This window comes from Neodiprion virginianus, chromosome 7 (assembly GCF_021901495.1).
Source record: "Neodiprion virginianus isolate iyNeoVirg1 chromosome 7, iyNeoVirg1.1, whole genome shotgun sequence".
Taxonomy (NCBI): Eukaryota; Metazoa; Arthropoda; class Insecta; order Hymenoptera; family Diprionidae; genus Neodiprion; species Neodiprion virginianus.
The window spans coordinates 15,857,410-15,867,223 of NC_060883.1; the positions used below are offsets into that span (position 1 = coordinate 15,857,410).

Here is a 9,814-nt window from a genome sequence, read left to right on the forward strand (position 1 = left end):
TGGAACCCAGACTCAAAATTCGTGTGAACCGGTGTTATTGTGAATCTCACATTCATGTTTTGCAATTTTACATCAACGTTTCTATAACCACTTCAGTAAAAAGTTGAACAGTAGGAAAACCTATACTGTAGCTATCGCTTACAACATGGATTGTAAACCATTTTACAGGTTCCCTCATCCTTTAACTCATTACTTTAGTCGTAATTCTTTGACAAAATGATATTATCGGAAGTCTCAAACACATATAAGTAGGTAGAAACGTTAATGTTATATGATGAACATATTACAACATTAGCTTGTAATATGTATATATATTTATTATCACCGCAGATTCTGAGTTGAATGTCACTACGGACACATTTTCGGAGCTTTTTGCTGTTGCAGCGTGGCGCCGCAGCACTTTGCCAGATAGTAATATCCTGGAGATCCTGGAAGTAATGTATCGTCATGTTGAAATTTTGACGAAAAACTGCACAAAGTAGCTTTCCTCTGCGGGAGCAAAAGGCAGTGAGAATCCTAATTTCATTCTGGTAACGCTGGTCTGTATCTGCAGAATTCTGTTGTACCTTCATGTACGTCGTGCTTACACAACGATAAGTTTCCTTTCTACAATACTTACCGATTTCTATACTCGCCCCTGCAGAAAACTGTGAGAAATACGAGAAATGTCAAAATAGGTTATAAATATATCTCGGAAATTTTTAAATATGAGTTTGGTCGCTTACGATAACAGTAGCGATGAGGATGCTGACGATGACGAAATATCCATTAAATCTGTTGAAAGTAATGCTGAAAAGTTGGTTAAAAATTCTAGAACGGTTATGAACCTACCAGCTCCAAACGATGTCACTGGCATAACAAATTCTTCACTGGATGATGACAATGATAAGAATTGTGAATTGAAAGTGTCAGAGATCCCTAGATTAACAACAACCGAAAAGCTAACGCTTTTCAAAAATTTACCAAAACCCAAACAAATTCAAATTGGTCCCACTGACGAAGTGGAGGAGAATGTAACATCTTCGTTGAACAAAACAAACATATCCCAGGAAAAGTTGGTGAAAAAAATTCGTGCACCAGTTAAAATATCTCTACCCTCGCTGTCTGAGGTAATGTAATTTTTTTTCTAGCTTGTTCACTTTGATCGCAGTTTTAAATCAATTTGGGCAATTAGTTGATCCCTTATTCACGTCTATGTGAGGGTTGATCTTTTATTCTATGTATGCAGTTTTCTTTTCAATGATGTTGCATTATTATTTTACAATTCATGTGCTGTGTTTACTCCAAATTTGCCGATTATTCTTCATGATCATGTATTCATTCTTATTTACTCTTTTGTTTCTTTTTTGGCCAGTTCAAAGATGTTGAAGAAGAAAAAGAGGAGAAGAAGAGGCACAGAATAAAACCTTCAGAGGTAACTGCATGGAAATATATTAGGAAATTATTTAAAAAATTTGTATTTGCACAGTTATTGGCACCTGTTGCTTTTCCCATGCAATCTGAATTACCATAAAAAATTCAAGAGACACGATCTTCAATCAAATTGTTAAATATTTTCGAGTTATTGTAGTACAAACATATGAAATGAATGATTGAGCAAGACACATCAAATCTATACGGATATCTTACTCGTATAGGATATGATGTCTCTATGCTATGTTGTTTATGTAAGTCTTGCCATATAAATGTTGTCTATAAAATACAACGATAATCTGCTTGGTTAGTTTTATCATTGTATACACATTAAAAATGTACCTTCATAACTTTTTCCCAGTTATTTAACAAAATTCTTCAAACTCAATTTTTTCTAGAAAGCCACTTCTCACAATTATTGATTTTTCAACTAGATATCTATCATTGCAAGGAGAAGCAATAATTCCAGGCACTATGCACTTGGGTCATCTCAACTACCCCGTAAATTCATGAAGTTGATGAATAATATCAAGTGTCTATTTCCACAATTTCTTATATCTAATGAATTAGAAACACTACCAAGAATCTGTCTTGATATAGGCTGCTTCCACCCACACTGCCACTGCATGCACAAATTTAACCTGATACGTACGTTGCAGACAAATGCTCTCAGGCAAGAATTGTGCATGTGTTGGTGCAGGAGATGACCACGCAGCTTGGAAGAACCCGTTTCATGAAAGATTCACCGTATGGACCCAAACTTCTAATCAATTCAGTTTGAATAGATTTGAGTCTTCACTAATATCAAATACCGATGATAAAGTTTTGAGCAATGAACCTTAAATTGCTATTTGAGGGTATATAATCGTAAAATTACAGCTTAATGTTGTAATGAACTGTCCATTGTTGCTTTCTTTCGATAAAGCTTGATTGATCGAAACTTTAAGTACACAACTCTATACTATTTCAGAATGAGAATAAAACCAATTCTCAATGATTGGCGAGATGCCTCATAATAATCATATAAACTTGAAAAATTCGTAATTTAAACACTTTGTCATACTACATTTATAATGTTACTGGTTTAAACTCTAAATGCAGACATTTAATGGGTTTACAGAAAGGAACAGGACTCTTTGCCATTCTGCCTCCGCCAAAAGGATCAAAAACGAAAGCCACTATTAGAAGTTTGATCCCTGATGCCGTTAAAAAAGTATCAAAGCCCTGGCCGGTGTTACGGTCAGAAAGAGTTGAACAAGTGTCAACTACGATTTCAAGTGGAGAAACTAAGCCTAATCTTACTTCTATAACTCATGACTCAGATTCTGATGAAGAAGATATTGGTACGAGAAATGTCAAAGACAAAATTCAAAAGAATACAGTGGACTTTTTTTCATTAGCGGATAGCGGAAAAATACATCCATGCGTTGATGACTCTGAAAAGAAAATTTCAGATCTTTTAAAAGAACCGCAAGAAGTTTCTCTTGAATCGTGCACAAGCAATACAGTCTTTGAAACTCTCACTCATACCCTCGCAGTGAAAGGACATAACTTGCACAATGAAATACCGAAAATGGGAAATACCATTCCTTCTTTGATAGAATGTAAAGGTGAAGGCACAAAAGTGGTTGAATTTACAGATAAAGTTTTAACAAGTAACGTAATTAATCTTCCTAAGGAAGAGATAATAATGAAAAACAAAACAGAGGTTGGTCCCAAGTTACCGGTACCAGAGCAAGAATATAACGTTGATTCGCAGGGCAATGTAGCATTCGATGATAAGGCTATTCAATATTTGTGTGGAAGAAGAGGTATGAAACGAAAAAATAAAGACTTTGACGAAGCAAACATCATTGAGATAAACGGGGAAGATATTAAGCCGGATGAGAGGGAATGGCTCGTCAAAGCTTTGACCGAAGAACCAGCTGAGAGACCAGTTTCTATGGAAGGAGCAGGCCCAAGCACACAATCGAAGAAAAAACATCAAATTACCTACCTCGCTCATCAAGCTAAGGCTATGGAAGTTGAATTGAAAAATCAGTGGGCCCAGAATAGGGTTACGAGAAAACAAACTCAATCGAAGTACGGATTTTAGACTGTGTTGTTTGGTTTTTTTCTGAATGATCTACAGAAAGTGTGTGATCAAACGTTTGATAATTGAATCAAAAGATTGCTCTCAATTCTTATCAGCTTTGGTAGGGATGTCTACATTGGTTGGTAAGGCATAAAATGATACAATGACCAGGCTTTTAATCATGTTTTTAGTTATTAATCTAGAGTCGGCCAACATATACAGACTTTGAATAAATCACCATTAAAATGAGTTTCTAATTGGTGTAACCATTACGTGACTTTTATTTATAAAGCCCTTTCCGTATTGCAAACGGAGTCCTATTTTTAACATAGGTGAATCACGATGGTGTGTCCTCAAAGATAGTTATAGGGCTTTACTTCATACTAAAATTTTCGAAATCACAAACAAATAAAAGTTATAAAAATGTCGACCAATAATTGATAATTAAACCCAGTTTACCAATCTACTTCTGGTACATACAGTTCTATAGTTTATACTATTGTCCTATTTTGCATACCTATCAATAGTTGTATATTCAAGAAAAGTAAATTAGACAAAATGTAAAAAATGTATACAAACGTTAAACTCTGTAAACTATAGATAGCTAGATGTAAATGTGAAGACTTGTTTAAAAACCTGGGGTTTGTTACAAATTAAGACAATAGAAAACATACTTAATAGTTCGAAGTCTACTGATACCATAATTATCTCATCTCTTCTGATGTAAAAAATTTGGTTTAAAGAAATAGGTTCTGTACAGAGTTACTAAGTATTTCTTCAATCATTTTCCATCCTTTTATAAAAATTGAACTCAAAATAAATGAGCTAAAATCACATGGTTGCAATAATGCAAACACAAATTAAATTAAAATATTTCTTTGATGATTCCATAGTAATGGTACTGTATAGAAGAAATGGTATAAGTAAAAATGATAAAGTTAAAGCAATTGATTTGAAAGAATGGAAAATACGGTCAGGACATTATACATGTATAAAATCTTTAATAAATTGTTCACAATTACTTACGAGATTTTTTTTCATAAGCTCTGGATTATTTTTGCTTTTAATGGCAACAAACAATATGATTGCAATCACTATTACATCCTTTCATTTATAAATCGGAGCCAGTGAGACAGAAAACGAGTACCCAATTTTTCATTAGAAGGAACGAATCGAAGAAAAAATGTAGTATTTTGACACAAAAGATGATAATTATTATATATTACTCAAAGATGCTGAAAGAAACTGTTCTGATATTTGTTTATACTCCATCTCTTTACTGTTAAGGAGAGCCCGGGCCTGTAATAAGTTCGGAGGTAAATCACTGTATGGTGCTAAAGTCTGCTCAAGTTCTACCAAGTGGTCATTCAATGTAATGAACCTTCTGTATTTGTCCAATAATTTTTTTGGTTCAAATTTCTTCATATCTAAATTGTCATGACCAGTTTCCATTTTACAAGCCAACTCATTATACTCGTCCAACTTAGTTGTTTGTGATTTGCAACTAATATCATCATTCTTGATTTCATCTTTCATTTCTGCAATTGAATTTACTATACATCTGACATTGCCTTTTAAATCACACAGCTCCTTCTGAAGAATAGAGTGTTTGTCTAATAACTGCCTATATTTAGTTCGTGATTCGCGCTCTAACAACTGCCGTTTTTTATCATGAATGGTTTTACGTTCCATAGCTATCAACAATGAGGTTTCATCGACATCAGATAATCCATATTCTTTTAGTATCATTGAAACATCTTTCAGACTCTCTTTAACATACTCAGGAAAAGTTTCAGGCCGTATCTCAATCTCTTTTAGTAGCTCCAATATCTCATTGCCAAGCACCGTGTCCTCAGCTTCCGTTTCATCAATTGCTTTCCTAAGTTGAGATAGATTTAGATGTTCATTTTCTTGATCCGTAGTCTTTTCCAATGTTGTATTTTTAGCTGACATATAATTGGTATCCATATCCTTGTGTCCGGACACTTTCAAAACCTGTACCAACGTATTCATCAGGCTAAAATACTAAAGAATCTAAAGCAAAAAATTTGGCATTTGAAATATTATTTTCTATTTCTACTCATATCAAATTTCGAATATTAAACTTAAGCATAGTTTATATACCAATCAAGCAAAATGATTTGTAACAGTATACCCTTTTTTTCTCAATGATTGTCATCAGCAAGTAAAGTAATCGAGCTTTTTTGATTTTAATCAGTAATCATGGCTGTGACACATCAAAAGAATACATTGGGACAGCAGATTAAAATGGATAAAATATAGTTGCCAGTTAAATTAAAGCTCATTTACACTTTGAAAGAAAGAAATAGGAATATGAAAAGCAGCTTCGCAAAAATTTCACAAGAAAAAGTACCTGTATATAGTTGACTGAAAAATAATTATTTCCGATCCCTTTTCCTATTCCTATTCATATTAGGTTTTAGTGTATAAAGAGGACTTGACGGGTTAAATGGGTGACAATGATTTTTTTTACCTAGTTCTAATTTTCTATTATTAAACAGTGTACTAACAGGCAGGAAGAACCGATCTTTTTCTCCTTTTTCTCCTTTTCTCCGTATGGCTTTTTGCAACTATTTGGGAGGACCGTTGACTGTCATGTTTTAAATGTCATGAGTCCACTTGAACCAGTCGAGCCAACTCCACGATCCGAAAGACATAACAGCTGTGAACAGTGATGCCAGAGTGAATTATCGTTTAAAGTGTTTAGTAAAGTCCAGCCCCCTGACACTCACCACTACTCGTATACTAAAAAATTGTACGCGTTTTGTCCCTGTTCTTTAGTTCCTCTACTTGGCGCTAGTAGATTTCTGACACGCTCGCTGCCCTCGCTGACCGCGCGCTAGCTCGTCAGACAACTACTAGCGCCACCAGTGGTGGAGATTGGCGGCAGAATCGAGGGACATTTTGCGAACCACTTTTAACAGCGTGTGTCAGGGGACTGGTCCACAGACATGATATGCTCTAAGTTTGTACTACATAGCAGAGCTACATCGTTACATACCTATAGGGTCAGGAACAGTGTGGCAGACGCCATATTCAGGATAAATTAACCGCGAAATTAAAAATTGAGAAATATCACTTTTGGTGGGTTCACATGAAGCGGAATTCATACCTTACATTACTAATAGCATATAGCTGTTTCGATGAAAAATAAACATTATACAATCAAATCAAAGTAATAATAAGAACGTACAATAATTTTGAAACGTATATCTACTGACACATTCGTTCCGGCGAAATTAATTCCATACCATACGATACCATCTTTATGCCAATGTTTCTTATCGAAATTTTTAAAAATAAATCGAGAACCTTATATTTATGCATTTACGTATAAAATTGTATTAAATACATAGTAAATATTGAATAACAGGTATACATATTGTGAATTTTAGTGCAAAATTTCGAGAGACTATGTACAGTAAACTGTCGATAAATACATAAAAATCAAGTTGTGTACTTGATACATATACGTAAAAGTAGATCAAAAATTAGTAACATATGAATGTAAAAATATCAGGAAACAATAAAAATTTGCGTAGACTGTAGAAAAATGTATAGAAATAAAGTTGTGTAAAATTATGCTCAAAAAGGTTAAGTATTTTTTAATCAAATATAAAAAATATTGTAAAATAGTCGACACAGTGACATTGAATAAATTTTGATCAGAAATAAATTAATTTAAAAAGCTATAATAAAAAAAATAAATGAATAAGTTTTCTTTCGCGAGTTTCCGAGTGAGTTTCAAGTTTCACAACCTGAACCGTTCTCGCTCGTTCGCTTGTAATGAGGAGTCCGCGACTTACATTAGACTATGACCGGTTAATTGTGGGCTTGAAGACGAACTGAAAAATGTACAGAAAAACCTCGTTTATGTGACCTTCGATCAACCGAATCTCCGTGTTACCCAAGGCAACGGACTTATCCGAGTACTCGGATGATACGGAAAAACTTGAATAAGATGAATGAAGCCGCTATATCTATGGTGAACGCGCGAAGTATTTTGCGACTGTTATTTCGTTGCTTATGAGTAGTAACAATGCTTTGTACCCCAAGGATTAATCTACGTTCGTTAGAGTTTTACTTTTACATACTTTTGTGATTAAATTTCATTTTACCATTTCAAATATATGTAAAATGACTAAAATTTTCGTATTTTTTATTTCTTCCGTATTATCCGAGTTTTCGCTTATCCGAGGTACACCCTCCCACATTACCACGGACAACAGAGGTTTTGATGGAATAAAAAAAATTAATTTCTTAATACATTCAAAATAACATTCAAACCTTTGAAAATCTTTCTTGTACGATCTTCGAATGTACAATTGATTCAGTGTGAAAGATGTTTAGAGTACAATGAGAAGATGTGCAGGCAGAAAAAGGGAAGAGAAGAGAATTTACGTGTACTTTTATGTATTTGTATGTGTACTTACACATGTACCCACAACTTTTCCACACCCAATCATATTGATTTTAAAAAATTTCGCTTTATCGCTTCACTCCGATAAAGTGGATAAAGGTACTAAAAAAAATCTACATCATTGTGATCCGGTAGAAAAATGTGACTTCTCACTGGTTCGTGACAAAAGAGTGAGTTATAAAATATTCGAGCTATCAATCATTCTGTAGAATTTGGGCTCATCAGGCAAAATATATCCTTAATTTAGTTCCTGTATTTATCACTGCGCGTAACACAAATATCTGTCCTAATGTTTATATCACTGATATCTATTTGGTAACTAGAAATCTGATAATAAAAGTGACAAAATGGATATCATCTAAAAATCTTATTTAAAAAAGTCACAACCTCATATGATAATGTATTATCCAGGATCTGCTTTAAAGCACTCAATATCAATGAACAATGGGTCTTGTGGTTCATCTTTGTATTCCTCAGGCTGAAGTTCTTGCTTCACTACTTGTATGAGATCATCTTGCTCGTTCTTTTCTTCGTTTCTTGCCTCCAACATTAATTTTGTTGCTTCCCTTTCTTCTGATTCTTCAATCTCTTCTGTGTCATCCATGTGTTCCGAGTCATCTGTCTCTTCTGATTCTTCCGCTCCTCCAGTTTCTCCAGTCTCTTTTCGTTTGCGTGATTGATTCCTTCTATGGATCCAAATACCGCTGTTGTGTGACTGCACGGAATAGTGATATCCATTTTTGTGGAGGACCTTGATAACAGAAGATCTTGAAGTCCCAACCTGACGAGATATTTCTGAACTGCTAGCGGCTGGATTTTGTGTTACCGCAGCACAAATGAGAAGACACACATTCTCACTAAGAGCTCTCCGAGGGCGAGGTATTTTCTTATGACCATTGGCAAGGCAATATGTTTTTTCAAGTCGAAGTACAGTGGACCTAATTGTATGAACAGATGGAATGGGCCGATCTGGATGTTCCGCAGCAAAGTGATCACGAACACCTTGGAAACTAAGCCCGCCGTAATATCTCCGAATCATTTCAAGTCTTTCCGCAGGTGTATATTTCGGGTAAGACATGTTGAAGAGACAATGCAAAAAAAAACCTTTGCTATGATTATTTGTTTTGTTACAGCTTATGCTAATTCCATTGGCAATAACTTATCAATCCTTTCACGTCAGTTCCCTACGATTATAATGTAATTAATTTTCGACATTACTGTCAGTAAAATTTGAAAGCTAAAGGTTAATAAACTTGAACTAGCTCATTTCACTTTAAGAATCGGATTCTACGTTTACATTTCTCGCGGCTTATTTTTCTCTTTTGAGGTTATAGGTTTCTCTTTTTCGTGAAGAACGGCTATTTTTTTTTTTTTTCGATTGATCATTTGTCATAGTGACACCAAATGAGGCAGAGCTATTCATAAACTCGGCAGCGCAAAAGAGATAAAGATTGTTGATAATACTGAGTTGAGAGCTAATATTGGAACGCACCCATAGACCATCAAGTTATATAAGGTTGGAGTTTCACGTGCAGCAAACAACTGAACACAGCATGCTCTGATTGGTCAATCCACCACAACCACCAAGCGTGAAACGTCACCAAATGGTGATTTAGATCAAAGGACTAATCACAGTATGTTGCGTTCAACTGTTTGCTGCACGTGAAAATCTAGCTTAAGGGTCGGCTGCGGCGTCAGTCGTCACAAAATTCGTATAGAATCGACCTTGCATTTTGTTTTAGATCGAAAACAAGTTAGCCGGAAAAATAAGGCATTAAGAATGGGCGCGTTTTATTTACTACCTTTCTTTTCCGAAAGGTCTGGAAGAAGGTGCCGATTAGTAGATTTTCAAATATTGACCAATCATATAAGTCCTTCAGCTTTTT

General features: G+C 34.7%; 2 protein-coding genes across 4 annotated transcripts; one reads left to right on the plus strand and one right to left on the minus strand.

Annotated features, from left to right (window-relative positions):
- The first annotated feature begins 608 nt into the window (after positions 1-608).
- On the plus strand, positions 609-3,753 carry LOC124308366 (proline-rich protein PRCC). The gene is made up of 3 exons (XM_046771020.1): positions 609-1,109; positions 1,355-1,414; positions 2,534-3,753. The coding sequence occupies exons 1-3, from the start codon at positions 708-710 to the stop codon at positions 3,506-3,508; spliced, it is 1,437 nt and encodes a 478-aa protein (XP_046626976.1). The 5' UTR covers positions 609-707; the 3' UTR covers positions 3,509-3,753.
- On the minus strand, positions 3,538-6,294 carry LOC124308379 (uncharacterized). Of its 3 annotated transcripts, none has more exons than XM_046771050.1 (2): positions 6,019-6,294; positions 3,538-5,521 (listed from the first exon to the last, which is right to left on the minus strand). In XM_046771050.1, the coding sequence occupies exon 2, from the start codon at positions 5,498-5,500 to the stop codon at positions 4,703-4,705; it is 798 nt and encodes a 265-aa protein (XP_046627006.1). In that variant the 5' UTR covers positions 5,501-5,521; positions 6,019-6,294; the 3' UTR covers positions 3,538-4,702. The 3 variants fall into 3 exon arrangements, with proteins under 3 accessions (XP_046627006.1, XP_046627008.1, XP_046627007.1); XM_046771052.1 differs by having other exon boundaries at positions 3,538-5,482; positions 5,982-6,292; XM_046771051.1 differs by having other exon boundaries at positions 3,538-5,482; positions 6,019-6,286.
- Positions 6,295-9,814: the final 3,520 nt, after the last annotated feature.

Bases quoted from the DNA above. Each gene is read 5' to 3' on its own strand.
- LOC124308366 (XM_046771020.1), top strand. From the start codon at position 708: ATGAGTTTGGTCGCTTACGATAACAGTAGCGATGAGGATGCTGACGAT. The intron at 1,110-1,354 runs GTAATGTAATTT...TTTTTTGGCCAG, and splicing joins CTCTACCCTCGCTGTCTGAG to TTCAAAGATGTTGAAGAAGA. The intron at 1,415-2,533 runs GTAACTGCATGG...ATGGGTTTACAG, and splicing joins ACAGAATAAAACCTTCAGAG to AAAGGAACAGGACTCTTTGC.
- LOC124308379 (XM_046771050.1), bottom strand. From the start codon at position 5,500: ATGAATACGTTGGTACAGGTTTTGAAAGTGTCCGGACACAAGGATATG.